The sequence below is a fragment of the Etheostoma cragini genome, chromosome 12, assembly GCF_013103735.1.
Source record: "Etheostoma cragini isolate CJK2018 chromosome 12, CSU_Ecrag_1.0, whole genome shotgun sequence".
Taxonomy (NCBI): domain Eukaryota; kingdom Metazoa; phylum Chordata; class Actinopteri; order Perciformes; family Percidae; genus Etheostoma; species Etheostoma cragini.
In genome coordinates, this window is record NC_048418.1 from 7,232,703 (window position 1) to 7,255,716 (window position 23,014).

Here is a 23,014-nt window from a genome sequence, read left to right on the forward strand (position 1 = left end):
GCCCATTTATCCATCCATTTATTTATCCGTGTTGCAGCGAGCAGCGTTCTCATCTGAGAAACATCTGAAAGAACAAAAAAGAAGGGCAGGGTGTTTGGAGCAGAGCAGAGCCTTGTTCCTCTGACACAAAAGCTCACTCTCTGATCTATGGAACACAACAGATCCAGCCCCCTGCACCCTTGCGCCAGGCAGCAAATAATACCCATAATGCAGCATGTCTGTGACTGCCGGAATCCCCCGTGGCCATACTTGTCCAGCTTGTAGAGGACTGTGCCAGAGCCATTATGCCAGGCAGCAGCCTATAATGACAATGTATAGATGCCAAATCCAGGCACACATCCCACATTATTCTTATACCATCATTTAACCAGCCTTTTGGACAGGGAGGGGGGGGGGGGGGGGATTTGGGTCTTGATACAAAAGTGTTTAAACCAGCATAAAGACCTTCGTCTCCTCCATCAGGCTCTGTGGCTTTGTTAAAAATTTAGTTTTTTAACGCAGCCAGGCCTGTCACACCAACAATAACGGGGCAGCGCGACCGATGGTGGCTTAGATGAGGCAGATCCAACAATAACAGCTCTCACACAAGTAATAAGTCCCATGATGATACTCCCTAAATCTCCCTCTCTCTCACACACACACACACACACAACTAAGAGAATAATTACATCTTCAATTCCACTGAATAATACATGAGCCATTGTTTGTGGGATGTTGCAAGTACATGTGTGTTTGAAAGAAACTTAGAAATCCCTCAGAAACACAACTGTGCTAGATTTGTGTCCTCAAAGTTGAGGGTTGGGAATTTAAGAAGACTCATAAAGATTAGTTTCAACTAGGTCTGGTTGTGGTGGGACAGTGGAAAGCTCCACAGTGCCACACTGTGGCGAAGAAAAACTATAACAGTGCATTACATGTCATTTAGCTCATGCTTTCATCCAAAGCAACTTACAATAGGTATATAAAGTTGTGTTCAAAATAATAGCAGTCCAACATCACTAACCTCATAAATCTTTTTTTTGGTAGAAGACATATTTCTACATGGAAAATAATCTACTAGTAATTGTTAGAAAGTCATAGAAAATCAACAGACACAACAGTCATGACATGCATGCTGCTCAATCCGTGTGATTGAATCTGTAATTTAAAGGGGCATAGTCAAATGTTATGGCCCAATTTTAAGAAGGAAACAAGCAAATGCTATGCATGCTGATTGTAGTGCATGTCACACTGAAAGCAACGTAGGTCAATCCAGACATTGTTCTGAGGAACAGCGTACTTTGATTAAAAAGTTGATTGGAGAGAGGAAAACCTACAAAGAAGTGCAGAAAATTATAGGCTGCTTAGGCAAAATGATTTCAAATGTCTTGAAATGGCATCCACGCGAACGGATCGAAGAATAGCCAAATTGCAAAGGTTCAACCAATGAAACAGCTCCAGGAAAATCAAAGAAGACTGAACGTTACCTGTGAGTACTGTTACGATCAGAAGAAGGCTGTGAAGCAAAGCTATCAGCTAGAAGCCCCCGCAAACTCCCATTGTTGAAAAAAAGACATGTCCTGAATAGGTTTAAATTTTCCAGAGGACAGATTGACTGGCCAAAGGAGAAATGGCGCAACATTCTGTGGATTGATGAGAGCAAAATTGTTCTTTTAGGGTCTAGAAGCCGCAGACAGTTTGTCCAACGCCCCCATGCACTAAATTCAAGCCCCAGTATACTGTGAAGACAGTAAAGCACTGTAGTATATATAAAAAAAAAAAATCATGTTATAGGGAAATTTTTCATACTGTGGTGTTGGGCATATTAATGGCATTCCAGGGATCATGGATCAGTTTCAATACATCACAACACTTAAGGAGGTCATGTTGCCTAATGCTGAAGAGGAAATGCCTTTGAAATGGGTCTTTCAACAAGACAATGACCCAAAACACACCGGTAAGCGAGCAAAGTCTTGGTTCCAGATGAACAAGATAAATGTTATGGAGTGGCCAACCCAATCTGCTATGGAGTACTCCATACTCTGCGGACCTCAGTCCCACAGAAAAGTTGTAGGGTGACATCAAAAATGCAGTTTGTGGCAAAACCCTTAAGACAGAGGAATTGTTGAATGTAGTTCAACCGTCCTTGGCTGGAATACCTGTTCACAGGTAACAGAACTTGGTTGTTTCCATGCAACACAGATAGGAAGCAGTTCTCAGAAATAAATATTAGTGCAGTGATTCAAAGTAAAGCAAACCCTTAAGACATTTTTGAGTTTATACAGTAAATCTTTGAGTTTGTAAAGATATATATATATATATATTTTTTTTAACAGCCTAATATTACTTTTTTTCTTCACTTTCTGTAAAGGTACAAACTTGATCAATGTTGGTCATGTTTTTATTTGGAATTGAATGTGCAGTGTTCGAATGCGTCGATATTGCGGAATTAAAAGCTATTCTAAGGATTTTCAGCATTATTCACTTTTTTTTTTTTTTTATAAACACTGCAATCATTCTGAACACAACTGTAAGTCAGAGGTTGCACGCCTCTCAGGGACACACTGGTTGATGTGTTGCAGTGGGAGTTTAACCCAGATCTCCCACACCAAAGACATATCTACTGCGCCATCACCACCCACTGACATACGTTTTTTTTGTCTTTTATTTCAAATATACAGGCCAACAGCAGCCTTTCACACCCACATTGAAAGTACACTTTGGCAGCAACGGCACCTCACACACGACAGCCTATTCAGTCTTTACGACAAACGCTCACAGATAAGCATAAAGCGTGCAAATGCAACATATGAAAATAGCTGTGTATAACTGTGGAAAATGGTTTCAGTGCCTTAGAGCAACAACCCTTGTCAAATGATGCCCTTTGGATACCCTAATCAGTCTCAATGGTCTATAATAATAGATAAAAAGAACGTATGGAGTGGACCTCCATCTTATTTTTTTCTGTCTGCTGTAGCTGGCATGAGGGACCACTAATCTCACCACATATTCTCATGTGTAGGCAGACTGTTTATATAACTTATTTATTACAGTACATTGTATTTTTGGCTCTTAATCAATACTCGAGGGAAACCAATACGTAATTTCACCTATACACACCCACCCTGGGAACGATCACTGCGATTGTCAGCTTGTGTCCCACATTCTGGGACCTACTGCAGATTACCCGTGTCACAAACTAAGGCACTCAATTTAGGGACCACCTTCAAGTGTAGAAGATTGAAAACCCTTGCAATTTTAGAGCCATTTTAAAGCAGTTTCTGGCTGAAAAAGGTGTAATAAACAAGAGTCTTGGACTGTTAGTCTTTACAATTTACAGACCCATAAATTAGGTGACATGAACCTAAGGGGTTATTATCAGATTTAAATGAGCAGTTAAGCTTCACATAGCAGGTGGATGAAATAAAAATAAGTGACCTTCACACTTGCCACAGGCTTTGGGAGACGTGTAGCCCAAACAGGAATTAGGCAATTTCTTACGTCACCCCTTATAGAAGAGTCTACATCAACCCCCTACCCACATTCAGTGGATCCATCGCCATCCAGCCATTTGGTCCTCTTAGCTCGTCTCGGAGCAGGAGCACATACTCATCTCTTCTTCCCCGGCTCGTTCTCCCAGTCACACATTGATCTTCTTCAGCTGTTCATATGTGAGGAAGAACTGGAAAACAGAGTAAAGGAATGTATAGGCAAGAAATGTGATTTATTTTTGTTGAGCATGAGAGGCAAACAGGAATTTTGGTTCTTTCTGTCCTGCAGCTCAAAGCCTTGTTACCTCAGACCACTCAGCTGTAACAAGTCAATAATCTCATTAAATTTTCCGGCATGGTTGGGCGCACAATGACGACCTGACAGAACTTCTTGTCCCCCCGTAACGGTTTGGCCTTTCCAGACAGACTTTCATAGAGTTCACTTTCCACTCCTTCCTTTTCTCTCCCCACCCTTCCCTCTTTCCCTCCATCCTCTAACCAGGGGCAGTGGGGTACAGGGGCAGTATTTTCAAAGTTACATAAGAGTTTTAGCTAGCATTAAGCTAATCTTTTCTCACTGAATGCATAACAGAATTGTCCAAATTGTTCCCCCTGCAAATTTCTCCAGCTTAATGAATACTGCATCACAGAAGACATATATAAACAGAGTGGTGCACTAACAAGATGGTTAAAGGATACAATGATGTTCCACGGTCCCAGGCGGAGCCAGTTGGGAAAGAAACCCTTGTAAAGGGCCATGAAGCCCTCTGAGCGCCATGTCTGAAAAAAATAAAACAAACATGTTAAAAACCCATTATCCTCTGATGATCATTCTAAATTACTCTGGGCGTTTTTTTTAGGTTTTTTTATTTAAACTGGGGTTAGTAAATCAGTGACATTAAGGTCTGATCTTGATATTTAACATATCTACATATGTAGTAACACAACTACATAGTACTAAATATTCATTCAGGAGGCCAAATTCAAAACGTACACTCATGGGCACCTCTTCATTGCAAATTGACACTGTAGGCTACATTTAGTGGCAAAAAAAATTAAAAAAAAATAACGATGAAAGTCACGAAGATCAAGATCAAAATCAAACTTCAAAACAAACATTTTTGTTAGTCCCAACCTGCCTAGCGCATCTTTTTTGGAAGTTATTCTTTCAGATTTTAAAAGCTCACTCCAAGACATTATACAATGAGCTGAACAGTAGTGCCCAAAACGAGTAAACAGATCTTCATTTGTGAATAGTGTAGAGTGCTACTTGTGAAACAGAAACAAGGGTAAAGTGACTGACCTGCAGCATACAGTCCAGTGTTCCCTGATACAGCGCTACTCCTCTCTGGTTCATCATGCGTGTCCGGACTACGTCCACTGGGTTGGAGGCCAAAGCCCCCGCCAGACCACACGCAAAGCTGGACCTGGGGGACAACAAGACATGGGTTCAAATGACAATCGGTAGATTCCATCATTTTGTCTCATAAATAAATCTTTGGCATCATTGCTGCTCTTGTGTGTGTGCGTGTGTGTGTGTGTGTGTGTTTGTGTGCTGCTGCCACAAATGTAACAGACGTTATTTCCTGCAAGGCTCAGGATTTAACTTGGTGTACACAGAGTGTGTAGTAGTGCCTTGTAATAAATCTGCTCAGCTAAATTCTCCTGTGGTGTCAGATATCTTGAGTGTTTACATCTCACCAATCTGGCCCACCGACTTCAAATCACAAATAAACAATTAAGATCCCCTCAGATTACAGGTTTAGCAACGTGGGAAATATATGCTAATGACTCCGCTTCTGTCTGGAGAGGCCTCATACAGATCACAAACTACAAACAATAAGCCCCCCCCCCCACTCCATCAACAACCAAGGCAAACAACCTGAACGAGTTCTTCTGTCGTTTTGAAAGAAGGTGGGACAGTCCTCCACCAGCCACCCGTCATCAGGGGCCATTTCATTATGGTCTACCTCAGAGCCCCCCTACCCCCCTCCACAACAACGACCCTCTCCATCTACAAAAGAGATGATAACAGGCTGGTTGAAATTCAGAATCCCCGCAGGGCAACTGGACTAGAGTGTCTCTCCCTCCACCCTGAAGCATTGTGCTGATCAGCTGTCTCTTATTTTCATAGACATCGTTTCACACCTCACTGAATGCTGTGATTATGAAGTCCTTTGAGCGAATCGTTCTGTCACAACTCAAAACCCTTATTGACCCACTCCTGGACCCCCTGCAGTTTGCCTACGGAGCCAACAGGTATGTAGATGACCCGATCAACATAATTTCCAGAAAAATGCAGGCCCACCTGCCCAAATAACCCTGGCTGACTTCCCAGCCAACACTGTGGAGTCCTTTCATCTCCCAGAACCTCAAGGCGGGTGCAATCAAGCGTCTACTGTGTACCCGGCATAAAGTACTGAAAAAAAATAAAAATGTATTCCGAGTGATAACATCACATAGGCGACAGGATCTGCAAACTTACACAAAATGTGTGTACACGTTGTCCCCCATGTGACCCGACAAGATCAGATGCTTCTTGGTGATGTCATAAACTGGTAGCTCGACTCCGACCACGATGGCCGCCCGCTGAGCCGTAAGAGAGACACCCTAAAGCAGAAAGAAAGAACGTGTTGATGCTTTGAGTATTAAAGAGCAGTGTCTACCTGTTCAGACCTGGCCTTAACGTGCATGGGCAGCTCTTAATACAGGTGTGAATGTACCCAAGTGAATGTATCCAATTTATTTTTATATACAGCAGAGGGGGAAAGTGAGATTTGACCACAACCTCTGAACAGGGCCTTAGGTCATTTAGCAATGCAAATCAAGCTTTTTTTTGTACCTTCCACAGTCCTCTTGTTCCCTCCTGCTGGTAAATGTTAATGAAGTTGCCCATCATACTGCCCTGGATCACACTTCCCTGAGCCTGCATGCGGATCTGGAAGAACAAACAGAGGTAATGTGTATTCTTTTAATTAAATGAATCAAGTTGATAGACAACAAGTGTGGAATGCTGTGGATTCACCAAGCTAAGTCCGGGGGTGTTTTATCTGGCCAGCGCCAGAATGCAAAAGCAAAAAAGTTAGAGGGGAGTTTGGCAAGCATAGTGTTGTAAAGTATTTCCTCTATCCTCATTTCCAAGATATTCCCAGCCCCGCTTAACTTGTTTTCATTTATATTGGCTGCTGTGTGCAGATCAGTTTTGGTTTGTCTGGCTCCATGAAGACTTGGCGCATGCAACTAGAACACACTGATGAAAATGCAATGTTCCAAACCTGTAACCAATGCCATTTGTCTGTTAACCCCAAATAAACATGCCATGTGGATGGAAGGCCATACGCCGAACATGGCATGAGGATAGGAAGCCATGCTAAAAATTTAGAGTACAGATAAGCATGTGCAGACCTACATTATATTCATGCACCCATATCGTTTACAGAACACTATATAAAGACTCAGACACTTTAGTCTATAAATAATCTACAGGTGGATGCTTGATAGCACTAAGAAGCCCTTCACTCTACTCAGCATGCAAGCAAAAGACGACATCTGCAGCCTTTAAACGCAGGACTACTAGAAAGAACGATAAAACCTGACATATACTTAGACTGCTTTTATTCTACAGACCTTCAACAAATAATGTTAAGGGTCTCTTCAGCTAAGCCATCTACCCGTCTTAGACCCCATCCCCGTGGTTAACACTCCATTATTAGATATGATCAATATGTCTTTATTAACAGTATATGTACCGCAGTCATTTAAATCAGCTGTGATAAAATGATTAAAAGAAAGAGAGAGAGAGAGAGAGAGAGAGAGAGAGAGATATCTCTTTTAATGCCCATCTAAAACAATCTGTAAAGTGTCCCCTGTTAGCCAATAGCCGCAGAGCGAGCTGCCGGCTAACAGGGGTACCTCCAATTTTAACCAGGGTAACGGGTTTACATGGTGCTTGAGAACGTGGTATATTGCCTTAACACGGATATAATCTTTTTTTAAGATGCATTTAAAAATGCACTGACTGACTTATCGAGAAAGGCCATTTTAATCCTTCAGTTTTTTGGAAAAAAGTAAAATCCTACCTAGGGCTGCATGAGTGTTTACACTTATGTCTATGAAAACAATCCAAAACAAGATTGCTGTGTTTTTCAGTTGAAGAATTACTACACGTCTTGCTGCAGTTCTGAAAAACAAACCCTCTCTACAGCTTTGGGAAAATACTGAAAAAGTGCAAAAACAAGTATAACCAACACACTGTTATTGCGTGCAAATAGTTACCTTCAGCACATCAGTGGGGTTGGCAATGGAGGAGGAAATAACTCCAGATAGAACACCACAGATCACATTAGTCAGCAAGGTCTCATCTGAAAGATGAGAAGAATGGGAGGCAGACCGTAACTGTGAACAAGCAGCATGTGAAACAATGGATAAGCCAGTTAGTTGCAGTTAGTCTTTACAGTGTTTAAGAGGCACAAACAGGTACACGTAGCTCGGAGTTATTTGGAAACACAGAAATAGGTCACACCCTGCGACCTTCAAGAGGAATGTGCATGTGTCGACGGGGGCAGGTAACCCCCCTGCCACAATGTGTATGTGTGTCAGAAATAGAGAGTAACTGGGACTCACCCTCTGGTCTATCAACCAGCAGTCGCTTAAAGCTCTGGTATGTGCCAATTTTTATGGTCCCATAGGAGGCCTGGCGCAACATGGCAGGAGCTATTCTGGAAAGGTAAAGTTTATTGCAATTACCAGGTACCACAATGTATCTTTATAAACCCACAACTGTGGGGAGTACATAGCAACAACAAAAAAACACTTGGACAGTCAAAACTAAGCCAGATCCCCCTCTTTGGGTAGATGGGGGTGCAAAAGGGTTGGGGATAAAAAATAGGAAGTGCACAAAAAGGAGGAAGTGTAAGAAATACTAACAAAAGAAGTATTCAAATCATAGGTCAAGTACTTATATAAAAGACAAATATGTAGAGACCACAAAACATAACTCCAGCATACTGACCCTGAATAGAGTGACCGGAGCCCCTCCTCTTTTCCTATCCTCACTAAAGCATGGAGCATGCCTCTGTACCGAATCTCTCGGTATTTTATGTCGCCTACTTGGCCTTGAACTTGAAGACGAGTCTTGGCTAGGTCGATGGGGAAGGTCCCTGCAACAAAAAAACATGGATACTACCTTGTAAGACTGTAACTCACAACAGAGGTTTAAATAATGAATAGTTATCTACGCAGCTCGGCCTCCCCGCCGCTCCACTCATCACTCACCGCATTCCGCCGTCACGGAAGCTAGACCTCCGAAAACAAAGGGCTTCCAGTTGACATTCGACATTTTCTCCAACAGTGTTACAATTCGCAGTAAAAATCAACCAGTGAACCGGAAGGCAGGGGGAAAAGTATCTGAAGAACGTTTGCACCAGCTGCGTTTCAATCCCCGCCGGGGTTTGAGAAGTCCAGCCCCGTTTAACCTCTCATAGTGCAAAGCTCCGCCCACCGCTCCTCCATTGGACGCTGTCTGCACTGTCCCCGCCCACTGCATGTCGCTAAGCAACCTCACCACACTGTAGAAGAGAAGCCACGAGATCATAAAATACGTGACAAAGTTGCTTCCTTTTCCTTTGATTTTTTTCTTTTGATTACATAGGCCTACACACACACACACACACACACACACACACACACACACACACACACACACACACACACACACACACACACACACACACACACACACAATGAGAGTTGTGGGGAGAGTAGGGGTTCTCTTACGTGAATAAATAACCTGTAACTAGCCTACATGTAAAATGTATTTCCTGTACCGGGCTATATCATCATATCAATGGTGTCTCTATATCACTTATCCACTAAACCCACTTAGATGATCCCGGTTCTTAACAGTTTTTTCTCCAACTTGAAAGTATTCATATGTACATTTTATTTTTTGTTTTAAAATTTAAAATGAATTCCCTTTTCAAACTTTTTTTTCCCCACTTATGAGGTCAGTACAAAATCCTTCGTATCCCAAATGTAATCATCACAAGGTTACCGAGGGCTGATTATGACCTGAACATGGCATAATGTAGACTGAACATTGCTTTCAAATAGTAGGGGAATGGTTATGTTGAGGATTACTCCAGAGCTTCATTGAGACATGATATGAATCTGGACTCACTAGAGAAGGTCTTTGAAAAGCATCTTAAACACTTCCCCTGTCCAAAAGTTTTTTTCCTGTAGTTATATCTTCCTGCCACTAGATGTCAGAGCAACTTCATTATAATATTTCTGCATTGCCAAGGCCTATTGCACGGATTACTGACAGCACTAACTCTCAGTAGATTGTGATGGTGACACAAGCACTACATCAAATGTAGGCCAATCAATCCCTAGTAAATGAGTGGACACTATGTGTACAGCTAATTAGGAAACACAGATATATTTGAATGACAACATGCATGTACAACGGATAGCAACCAACAACATATAGGATTCAATTTTGTATGGATGACATGCTTGTCTGAGTGCAAGTGTTTATCAAAATAGATTTCCACAGGAAGAATATTTTGCTTGTGTAAATACCTCAGCTTCATCTTATTTGTTTTCAATCACATTTGTCCTTCTAGTCTATTGGGTCTATTCTCCTGACTGCAAGACATTCATCTAGAGCATATTTATTATAATGATATGCTAGTTGTATTGTTTGATTAATGGGTTGGCTATGGGTCACGAACCACAGTATGGCCATCAGTTTGTTATTAACGACCAAGGAGAGAGAGGAGCGTGTGTATAATTGTGCATGTTTCTGTGTGAGTGAGTGGGTGTGTGGCACGGACATGTGCACGGACAAATAATACGCACAGCATCGCCAAACGGAAATAGATGAATGGAAAATATTGCAGTTTTATCTGAAACCAATAAGCAGAGGGAAGTGTGGTGCCCCCTAAAAATGGTCACATTTAATGTGGTGATTTGTCAAAAGGAGCCTCAGAACAGACATGGGATAGAAGAGGAGGGGATATATCTGTGTTGGTGGTGTTCAAAATAAGGAAGGACAATACAGTTGTGTTATTTAGGAGAAAAAAGTGACAGCACATACAGCCATTCGTTTCCCCTGTAAGCCTACACACAGTCACTCTAGAGATGCATAGGTCAAGAAACACACGTTCCTTAAACCAAATGTGTATGACTGAGGCCAAAATCAGCTGTTCACGGCATCACACAGACACATGTGCACGTGTGTGTATTACTCTAAGATGTGACAGTACGTTCAAGTGACTTGCGGTCAAAAGACAATCCAGAACAATGTGTAACAGGATGTTTATGGATTAGAACGTGTGATGTTAGATAACTCTGTGCTTGGTGTACAAAACACCCTTACAGCTAATACTAAGGCCTACATGCAAAATTGGAACAGTCTGAACTACAATAAATGAGTGGTTTGACAAATTGGTGAAAAGGCTTATTCCTTACTTGGCGAGAAATAGAAGAGAATATTGATACCCCTCTATCAAATGATAGTGGTATCAACCTTCTCGTCTTACTTTTGGCATGAAGATTTATAAGCCCATTTCCCCAAATTTCAAACTATTCCTTTACGCTCGTGACACAGGAATACATTGACAGTGTGATGCTGATGGAAGTCAAGGTCGGTGTTAAGGCACTAGGTCCCTTTTCATGCTGAAGGGTTTAGACACACCACACATGTCCTAGATAGAGGAACGCTCATTCCTTTTCCTCTTTTTCCTTTCAGGAAATACATACACTTAACTCCATCTTAGGGAGAATGACTCAAAGATGGTTAGAAATTCTGTGCACCCAGCAGTTGTTGATATACTGTAAGGAGATTACATGATTAAACCAGTGTGCTTTTAAATGCTTTACACCACTTTCCATACTGGTCACAGTTTTATTTCAGTTTATGCGGATACATTTTTAGTTTTGTGTAGAATTGAATATGCCTTTTCTTTTTTCTTTTTATACAGCATTAAAATGGAACCATCAACATTATAGTAATTATGTTTCCTCAATTAAAATAATTATTTAAAGAGGATAATCAGTGCAAAGTGAGTTTTAATGCCTTACACACGCAAACACACACACACACACACACACACACGCACACACGCACACACGCACAAACTGGTTGTCTTTTCTTTGTGGTGAAGTATTTTTACCCCATCCTCAGGGCAGCACTGAACTTAATGGGAAGCGAAAGCTTGTCCACTATGGTTAGAGTGTGTGTTTGTGTCTGTGTGTGTGTTTTTGTGTGTGTGTGTGTGTGTGTGTCCTAGTTGTTTACCTTGCCCTGTCTCACTCTGCTCCTCACACCCTCCAGCTCTGACAGCGTGAAGTCATCGCTACGATGATGAATGCGACATGCTGCTTTCTGATTGGCCAGAGGTGAGCTGTGACCTGCAAGCTCCTCCAATCTGCATCCAGACTGGATTTGAAAGAGGTGCACGTCAGTTAAACAAAATCCACACACCACAGTGACGTAAAAACCAGAGTGTTTTTCCACACCTATATTTACAGTTGTATTTACTTGCAAAAATCCATGCTTTTAATTTTTTTTCTGCCACCATATATGGAATTCTTATAAGACGTCATCACAAATCCCCACGATTCAGTAAGACTTCTGTAAATCTTCCTCCTGTGAGAAGACTTATATAATATGTAACCCTTGTTCATCATGACACGTAAGACTCTGCATACAGTGGGGGTGATCACCTTGGTTTGAGCTTTCTGGTTGTCCACTAAGCATCCAGCCTCTGCGGGGTTACTGCTCCATCAGCAGGATTCCCTTATCAAGGCCTCCAAAGAGCTGAAGGTTGCTCACTGAACATTTTCTAGTGCTCAAATTGTAAAAAACTAGAAGGAAAACTTAACTTTGCCAAGGCCCTTGATGTTGACCTTAACCTTCAGCTAATAACTAGTAAGAACAGCTGACACCTTACTGCACCGAATCTACCCTCAACTTTGGGGCTTGAGACAGTAAGGTCAGCAGCATGATTCTGTAGACTGAAATTAAAATGTGTGGAAAGAGACTAAAAACACTGTTGAGATGCAAACAAGCAAGGCACTTGAAAAAAAGTTCAGAAAAGTGAATAAAAACATCTGGATTAAAAAAAACGTACAGAAGATTTATCATTTTAATGTTATTACTGGGAAACAATCATCAAAGTAAGGTTCATGCACACCAGAACATCTTGACCCTGAAAAAACTTGGACTGACTGACAAATATCCAGTCATTTAATTCAGTTGAATTTCAGATAGAGATCTGAGGACTGAAGAATTGTAAATGGGCACGATCAACTAAAAGTGTGCAGAAAAACTAGTGTGAAACAGCTGAAAACAAGCAGAACAAGCTGTAACCTGTGGAGAAGGAATAACCCTAACATGCTGGATAAACCATCAATTACAATTGTCAAATTTAAAGGGGACATACAGGGCACGTCCAGCTGGGACGAGGCCTTGGGGAAGACCCAGGACTAGGTGGAGGGATTATATCTCCAACCTGGCCTGGGAACGCCTCGAGATCCTCCAGTCGGAGCTGGTTGATGTGGCTCGGAAAAGGGAAGTTTGGGGTCCCCAGCTTGAGCTGCATCCCCTGCGACCCAACACCAGATAAGCGGATGAAGATGGATGGGTGGATGGATACTGTGAAAAACTTCCTTTTCCAGTGCTTGTGTACATGTATTTGGCTATCTGGAGTCCCCACCAACCTACAAACAGGGAACAGGGCAACATTTGGACAACTATTGAGATTTGGTTTCCATGCAGCTCATATAGAGAATAAAAGTATAGAATATACCACCCCCCATGTGAGAATCTCCATCCATAGCTTGACAATTACCTTTGCCATTGGGCCCGATATTTTTCTTGGAAGCCATTTAGAACATGCTGGGCTCTTTGGGAAGCGGGGAGGCTTAAAGACGCAGGCGCTTACATGAAATGATTCAGACAGAGGGTAAACACACAGGTGCATTCAGACAGACAGTATGAGAAAAAAAAAGTTTTTAAACAATAAAGAAAAAATACAAGGATGAACTCAAAAATTAGCATCTCCTTTAAAGCTCCCCTCCACTCCTTTCTTATAATTTTTTTTTACTACATGTCACTTCACCTGCACTGTGCACAATAAAGAATGTTGAGAGTCTGACAGGCTGTTTTCACATTAATCTGCTGATTCTGAGTTTAACAAGTGCGTACAGCAAGATTTTTGTGACACCCCACATAGTTTGGCCAATCACGGTCCTAAATGATAATTTTAGATGTCAAGATTCGTCCAGAAAGAGTCACACAGAAATCTATTGCCCATGTTATTTGGTTTTGACTTAAACACAACACAGGTTACAGTACATTTGTTTTAGATTTGACTCCCACTGAGGGCTTTCACTTTTATGCTTTTTAAAATTACATTTTTGTGTCCTATCATTTCCCTATCTCTATAAAAATGCAAGATTGCATAGGTAATAAAACATATTTCTAGATATTGATCTAGATAATTAACTTACCTAATCAATACTTTTTGATGGCCCTAGATTATACAAAAAACTATCTAACTTAAAATGTAGGCATCTTCAGGCACCTCAATAGCTCAGCTGGTAGAGCCCATATAGAGGTGTAATCCTCCTGGCTATACTTTCCTAAACTATAGATGATCCTCTTTTGACAGACTGTAAATGGAGAACTGCCCAATTGATGCAATCAGCATGTTTTTAAATTAAGTGTGTGCGATAATTTATCAATAATGAATGTGTTAAGGTGTGTCTGAATTGTCAGACATAAACGTTTGTCATATATGGAAGACCATGACAAAGAGGAACAGTTTACAGTCCTCTCCTAATTCCTTTTGATACCCTTGGGTGTGTTTATAATAATCTCCAACACTCCTCTACTCCGTTTAGGCCTGCATTTGGCACGATTAACCCAATGTATGTATTCTTTTCTCACACACTCTTCACTCTGCTTCCTAATAGCCTGGATTAGCCACTGCTTTAATGGACTCATCAATCTCCTCTGTTTATTCACTCGTTTCCCCCTCACATATGCACTTTCTCTCATTCTCTTTTTCTCTACATCTCTCTCTCTGGGCTCATGGGCAATTACACAAACAAAATGCAGTTTGTTTTCCTCTCAGTCCGATTGGAAGGCAAATGAATGGATTTAGAAGGCAATTACATTTTTAGTTTAAGGTCAGTTGTTCTACTATATTACCGTTGAAAAAAGATGAAGTCACAGTGTCACTCCTTCCATTTGCACAGTACATTAGCCATGTAGATTTATGTAAATTTCTGCCACAGTGTCTTGCTTCTGATTGGCTAGGGCTTTAAGCCCCTGCAAAGCAGCCTCGGAGCTTTCCAATCCCCAAAAAAATCCAACATTTGCATAGCTTGACAGGAAGCAAAGGGGGAGGCAAAGAGGAACGTCTTTTTGTCAGCTTACGTTGCCAGGTTGGCAGTCGTCAGACATACGTAAGACACCCACGTATCATTCAGATAAAAACATGAAAGGGCAGCACAAGCTTCCATGGCTTCTGAAGGGTAAATCAAGGACAACCCCGAAGCTTCCTGAATTCTTTCTGAAAAATGTCTGAAATGTGAAATTCTAGATATAAAGCCTTTAAAACAAGTCACCCAAATACCTATTGGCAATGTTATTTTGGTTCTCACTTAAACACAATACAAATCTCTGTACGTTTTTCTGAATTCTACCCCCACTCAGGCCTTTCAAAATATCCACTAGCTAGATCCACTAGCTAGCTGGGGCTCCTCAATAAATGACCAGTGGGATGCAGGCAGCAATGTGTGTGTGTGTGTGTGTGTGTGTGTGTGTGTGCGTGCAACATGGACATGTTTAAACCAGTGTTACTGTAATCAATGATAGGGACGCTTCAACTTTCAACCGTCACCCATCCACCAGCCCCCTCCTCCTCCCACTTGTGCCGACCTCCCACTCCACAACTTCCTCCCTCGTGTTTTCCGATTCCCTGAGGGGAGGAAGACTCCTCTTATCAGCCACAACCAGATGCAGCACTGTGTGTGTCTGTGTGTGTGTGTGTGTGTGTGTGTGTGTGTGTGTGTGTGTGTGTGTAAGAAAGAGGATAATCCCCTGCCTTGCTTTCATTGGCTCAGCACTAACCTTTTTTTGGAGTAGCTGATGACTTGGGGTTTATTTTAGAAAGAGCTGTATTTCATTTAGCAGTTTAAAGGTTGTCTTTTAAATGGCACAACAGCAATTACAACGTGAAACATCTTAGAGTGGCATTTCCGAAAATTCATTATAAACTGTTAACTCTTGGTCAGCCAGTTTGTATTTGCATCCACTGACTTGATTAGAGAATGTGTGTGTGTGTGTGTGTGTGTGTGTGTGTATGTGTATGTGTGTGTGTGTGTTTACTGAGCAAAATCACGTCAGTCTCACCTGCATGTGAAAATAAACAGGCTTCACTTCATAATGGGCTTCACATCCATTGGCTTCAGATGCAGAGCTGCTTTTTGATTCCTTCCTCCATTCAGTTTAAGGTTAGGGTATGGGCTAGGAAATGCATTATGGCAATGACGGTTCCCCGCAAAGATAGTGAGATGTACGTGTGTGTGTGTTTGTGTGTGTGTGCAGCCCTGTTGCCAAAATTGAGAAAAACTCTCCCTGCTGTAGTTGCCATAGTAACCAGCGATTCGCCGCATCTGGCAAATTATAGGGTTGTGTTGAAGGGTGAGAGGGTGTGTGTGTACACGTGAGAGTGTACAGTGTGTTTTGTTGTGTGCGTGTGTATGATTGTAGGCTAGTGCAAACTTCTCCTGCATACCAAAGCTGATGTTAGGTAACAATGAAAAGAAGAAATGGATGATTGATTACGATTTTTGCAGCCAATCAATGTCAGACAGACAGCACTCACACACACATACACCAGACAAAGAAACAAACACAACCTGCATCATTAAACCAGTTGTCAGAATCTAAAACTCTAGTTGTGTTGAGACTCTGTCCTCGCAGAGTGCAGCTCTCTGTACTGGTGTTTTATGACTTTGTTGGGGACAAATGAATGGAGACAGAAGACAGGAAGATGTTTCTTCCAGTATCCTCGCAATAATGTTTCCATCACTGATGAAGGGTGTACAAGTATTCAGAGCGAGAGAGAGAGCATTGAGGTTCAGAACATCCAATCCCCATGTGGAGATGTTGGGGGTCACAGGGATTCTCCTCCTCCTCTTATATAAACTCTTTTAAAGGGCAAGAGGAAAGAGTTGTTCCCTTCTAGTATTTTAAGCAGCGTGCAGCACTGAGCAATAGGCTCAATCATAGTTATAATTCACCAGGGTACACACACACACACACACACACACACACACACACACACACACACACACACACACACACACACACACAGCACCAGCAGCCCACATGGCACACCTGCCATAGAGATTATCACGTATCCTCCATTACAAGAAGAAGTCTTGCATCCAAATTGTCACTTTAAGGCCCTACAGATCGACAGTCCACCCTCACAGGTGTTTTCACTTACCGCCTAATTAGGCCTCGTCTCAGGACTGTGTGGGCGTACAGACACCTTCCTCACGCTCCTCTTCCACATGTCAGTTTACACTTTTATTCAGCACTATGTTTCTAATGGCTATCTGTTTCATTTCTTCAAGTTGTTTTCTTATTTTATTGTGATATAACATTTATTGTTGTCACCCATCTCTACTCATCATCAACCAATCATGTGCCTGCTTTTAGCAAATTGTAGCACTAGATGGATTAACTAGACTAACTTTATTTTCCTGAGCACCCTGTAACTTTTTAACCATAAAGGTGCTATTCAAATAAAGATTATTGTTATCATTATTATTATTATTATTATTATTTATAATAATAGCGTAGCATAGCTCCACCTAACTAAAACACCCTGTGGGAGTGTGTGGGAAACCAAATCTAGCATCCATTCTGCACTCATCATGCAGACTGACACCTTTAGAGTATTTAATATTATGGTATCTTATTTAACTTATTTATATAAAGTGGGGTTGTTTAATCCCTTAAATTAATTGTATTTCTAAGATTAATATATGTTCTGTGTAAAAGTCAGATACATGTAATGAAGTAAAAAGTGCAGTATTTGGCACTGTAAGCCTTATACTTTAAATGAAGTATCTTTTTTTTGCGTCTGCTTTTCTGTTTACTTGTGGTGTCCGCCCTAATTGAACTATGTTTTAAAACATACTTGAGATCACAGTTTTCTAAGTGGAAAGATTGCATATTAAATCCTACAAAGTGGAAAACAATTGAAAGCAATTTCCGTTGTATACCTGCAAACCTAAGATCATGTGTATGCATGACATGAACATCACAACAAGCACTTTTTTCAATACAAGGAATAAACAGGAGATCAGCCCTGCCAAGTGGCTGCAAGCATGCTCTATAAATCACAAGGGCAAATGGTCTGTGTTTAAGAGTTAACCACTCCCCATTAGAGAGTCATGTATGGCTGTCAGCGTGGTGTTTATTAGGAACATTAAGCTATTTAAAAAAAAAGACACATTGCTGTTACAGTGTGAGTCTGTTTACCCTCTGCACCTGGCGGCACCTTGACTCCAGACTGATGGTAATATCATTCATACCCTTGAACTGAAAAGACTTGGACATCTTTACTTTTTTACTGTTTTTCAATTAACTGCACGAAAAGATAGAAATTGGCCGTCATGAAGAAGAAGAAAAGGAAAAATGGGGGAGAGAAATGAGAAGTGAAGGAAAATGTGAGATAGACAGCAGATAGAAGGAAGATGGAGAAAAACAGAAGGAGAAGGAGGTGAATGATGGATGGATGTGTGTCTGTGTGTTCATGTGAGCAGGGAGAGAGGTATACAGGGAGAAAATGGTGTGTGAGGGCACCATTAAAGCCTTGTACTATAAATCTCTGACAGTGCGTGTGTGTGTGGAGATAACAGAGGGATGTCTCTCTCCATTCTGGCTCTGTTAGAATGATGTATGCATCCCTTTCTTCCTCGCTGTGAAATATTACAGGGGGCCCTGTGTGTGTGATCTCAGCCTGCATGTGGCCAACGTGTTTGGTAATTCCTCAACTCTTATCAGCGCTCACATGAGGTATTGCAGATGGGAGACTTGTGGTCGCCTGTGAAAATGACCCAGAAACACTCTCACACACATACACATACAAATGACCAGAAAACAACCAAAAATGAAAGAAAGTCAGGGACAAGGGACCAACAGACAACAGATGACAGATGACAGTGACAGCTTTCTTGATCAATGGCTACGAGCTTGACAGGTCTGATTGATCACATAATGGTGAGCAGATTTCAGCGCTCTGCTCTTCATTTAGCTGACAGCATTATCTTTATGGCACCTTGTGTTATGGTATCATAATCATGGCAGTAACGCTGGAGCACCCGAGGAATAAATCTTAATAGCCCCCCGCCTCCTCTCAAAAAGAGGTGCGCCTGAGCTGGATGCTGCTGCTTGGGCCTCTCTGTCACCTTCAAGCTGTCTCAGCTGCATCATGGACAGGGAGAAAGGATGAAAAATGTCTTCCACTTTAGGTGTCATTTTTGCCATCTCACCTATAAGCAGGTAAACGATGGTTTCAAATCTTAACAGTCTCTAAATTAATGCTAATGTTCCTCCGTATCTGCTGAATATGTAAATAGGCAAGTGTTTGCTAACACACTTGACAACTTTATAAAGTCATAGTTTGTCAGTGTTTTCAGCCTGTTCTGTTGCCCCCACGTGACATGAAACATCCTATCTCTACACTGATCACAGTCTTTTGTGGTTGTGGTTTCTCCATGACAATGTAAACCAAGAAGATTCTTATACAGTATTAAAGGGTAAAGAAACCCCCCTGAAAATATTATTTTTCACTGACCTCTAGTGGTTTAACTTCTCATCTTGTTGCAGCAAGCGTACTCAAGGGCGTTGGGTGCCCTGCTGGGCATGGTTACAGGTGCAACAGTGCAAAATGAAGCTCACTTCCTGCCGCCGCCTAAATCCTAATGGCTCAAATAATCCAAAAATGGGCGAAGAGGTAGAACGAGGATGGCGCTGAGAAGGGACGAATGAAGTGTATGCTCGCCTCCTGTGATAGCAACTGTGACTCGAAGCAGAATGCCCTTAATTATGCAGAACTTAAACCCTTAAAGGTACCATGACATGCTGCTTTTTGGATGCTTTAACATAGGCCTTAGTGGTCCCCTAATACCATATCTGAAGTCTCTTTCCAAAAATTTAGTCTCGGTGCAGAATTACAGCCACACAAGCCAGTCCCAAACATGCGATTTCTGTGTCTGTAGCTTTAAATGCTACTGGGGAGGAGAGAGGCGGGGCAAGGTGGAGGGTGGGGGTGTGGCCTTGACCAACTGCCATGCTTTGCTTGTTTTAAAGCCATGATGAATAAATAGGGTGAGTAATAAAAGAATTGATCCCTCGTACAATTAGCGATAGAGACCAAACCCAATTTTGTAGCAGGCTGTAAACATGATTCATTCTGCTGTAGAGGGCATTTGATGTTGACTCGCTTTTGGAGTCAACATCAAATGGCCACTCGATGAACTGCAGTTTTTGGCATTTTTGTGTTGGCTTCATTAGTCAGTCCCAGAGGTTGATGCTTGGAAATAATCAGTATTTTTTTGGCAGATATCAATGTTTTCATGTAAGAAAAAAAGGGTTTTAAGGCCTTTAAGGGTGTGTGTGGGAGAGAGAGACACACATAGAGGTACAGTGGAAGAGAAAATATTCTCACATTTTTCTCTCAGAAATCTCTTTAAACGTATCAATCAGCCTTGTGGATCTCTGTTAGAGCTGGTTTATAAAGCATACACCCTCGGGCTCTCTAGCACTTTCAGATTGTATGAATATGTGTGTGTCTTTTTATGGTTAATAGTTTTTTATTGTGATCGTTTTCAATGCTGCTATGCTGTGTAACTGTGCAATACAGAGCATCTTTGTCTGGACATCGGTTTGACTATTGTTGCAAGAGTTTTCTGCTTTTAGCACAATCATCATTACATAATATGAGTTATTGTCCCAATCTTCTGATGATAAGATGTCATTTTTGGAGCCTGTGTAGGCTCTTTCATAGAAAGATCTTCTTCTATGGATGGACGGGCAGCAGAAACGACAGAGGCAGAAAATGAAGCATGGAAAAAAGTTGGATACTCTGAAAAGTGGGAGGCAGATGGATGGTACGGAAGGAAGGGGTGGAACGCAATACCCACTGAAATGGGTGATGAGTGAGGGAGAGACAGAGATGAAGTGAGGTAAAAAAATGAAGAAATACAGAGTTGATGAGTGAGGAAATGATGAATGGGCTGGAACTGAGACAGATGGGTCAGTGCTTACAATAGATGATGATGATTGGGATGATGACAAACACACACACACACACACACACACACACACATATATGATGTGCCCAAAGAATAGAGTTATTAGATTTCCCATTAAAAGCAAAGCATGGGTAATACAGTTGTTCTAATGCTAACACACTGGCTGTGACGTCATACATCAGTCATACATTTTGTGAGGACTGCTGTGTCCCATCATGCACCAGGGTGAGGGACTCTGGAAAGGGTTCAGGCAGATAACCAACTACAAGCCTAAAGGCTCTGACACCAACCCGATAACTGGCCATGGGACATTCTGGCAAGGTTTGCCGACTCAAGTTTGTTTGGTGTGTTCTTTGCCGTTGTCCTTTATTTTGGCCGACCTGACATGCTCGGTCAGAAGGCGGGCACTGCCTGCAATCGGACTCAAAGTACCAATCTGATTGGTGGAGTAGCAGAGATCGGCCTGCACAATAGATAACATGTCTCAGACTACCACTGGAGAGGACCTTCACACAAAAACAGGACATGTCCTCAACCACCCTTTGCTCTGCTTTTCAGGATTGACGCACTCGGCAGAGCTATGGTTGGACACATTGTACCAAAACAACTTATCAGAAGGTCACAGTGAACCATGAACTACATGTTTCTTATTTAGAAGTGAACATAGTAATCACACTGAAACCAAGCAGATTATGTGTAATGCTTTTGCTCTCAAAATATAATGAATTGAACACACATGATTAGTATAATGCACAATGTGTATATGATGTTTATGAGCACACATGATAGGAATACATTTTATTACAACACTAGCGTAACTAGACTCTCTCAAAATATAACGAAAATCTTTTAAACTGATGCAACTGTGTGTCCTGTTATTTGCTTAAAATATTTTCAGAAACACATTCCGTTAAACTATTTCAGTAAAATATGAGATTGTATTCTGATCAAGCCACCATGACAGTCTGGCTTTGAATTTCCGAAGAAACCAGACTCACATGATGACTTTGTCCAATCAGCTGCCGTCGGCAATCCGCGTCGCTGGTGTGTGTTCCAAGGAACTTTTTTGGCCAACTTAGGGAGACTGGTCGGTCCGACTGCCTTTACTGCCAACGGGGGAAGCTCTCCCCGAACGCTAGGCATGCCTGACTCCAGCTGCAGGTGAATCACTGACTTCCTGTCTGACAGGAAGCAGCCTGTGAAGCTGAAAGAGCATCAGCACCAGAATGAATGACATTGGATTCACACAACAGTCACACAGTTTTGCATTTCAAATACAGATTTTAAACAGTGGTATTCAGGAGCCTCTTGTAACCTAGATCCGTTTAATTTTGATTTGTGACGTGCAGTTACGTGACACACTTTAATTAGCTTTTAGTTGGCCCTCGTACTGGGAAAGTTGAATTTTATCCAACAAATAAATCAATACTTGTAACACATCACTTGTCCTGTTATGTAGTCTTTGTGACGTCAGCCCCTAGCATTTGGTAACCCACTCTTTCTGTTATACAAGGTACACACACACACACACACGCGCAACCATAATGGAGCAATTATCCTCTCCAGCTCCGATCTGCTCCTCTGATTGTAATTTGCATTTATTATTAGCTTTCAGCCTGCCAGAGGCTGTGAGGCGTGAGGATGGATCGTCATACACCATATCACACTGATAGACCTGAACAGATGCCTTATAAACACTTGTGCCCGAGGACACACTAACACGAGTATCAATGTGCCACGCACAAAGTCATGGTGAATGGGATCCGCACACTCAAATACATGCACCACAGATGAAGCCATTATGACAACATGATGTTGCTTCATTTTGGATATGCTGATCCCTGTTAATGATGGGAACGGTATGTTCAGTGGCGTTCCATCAAAGAAATACATGCTTCACATTCCACATTGTGATGTCCTACAGGACTGTCATGAGTCTTCCTGTCCCTTTTCCCCCTCTGTGTTCTCTTTTCCAGTCAAGGTGGCCTCAGGGCTCATCATATGGAAATTTGTGAGAAGCAGAGTCTCTCAAGGCACATACAGTACATGTAACCCGCCAGCACACTAATAGATGTGCATGCTGTTGTCAGTCTATGTCTGGTGCTCACAAACACACACATACATACACACACACACATACACACACACACACACACACACACACACATACACACACATACACACACACACACACA

The 23,014-nt window shown here is 41.8% G+C and overlaps 1 protein-coding gene across 1 annotated transcript; it reads right to left on the reverse strand.

Annotated features, from left to right (window-relative positions):
• Positions 1–2,633: 2,633 nt before the first annotated feature.
• LOC117954499 (kidney mitochondrial carrier protein 1) lies at positions 2,634–8,986 on the reverse strand. Its single transcript, XM_034888346.1, has 9 exons — positions 8,745–8,986; positions 8,482–8,629; positions 8,094–8,188; positions 7,746–7,831; positions 6,313–6,408; positions 5,956–6,080; positions 4,774–4,897; positions 4,170–4,250; positions 2,634–3,661 (listed from the first exon to the last, which is right to left on the reverse strand). Exons 1-9 carry the CDS (start codon positions 8,806–8,808, stop codon positions 3,620–3,622), a joined length of 861 nt encoding a protein of 286 aa, XP_034744237.1. The 5' UTR covers positions 8,809–8,986; the 3' UTR covers positions 2,634–3,619.
• Between the last annotated feature and the right edge of the window lie 14,028 nt (positions 8,987–23,014).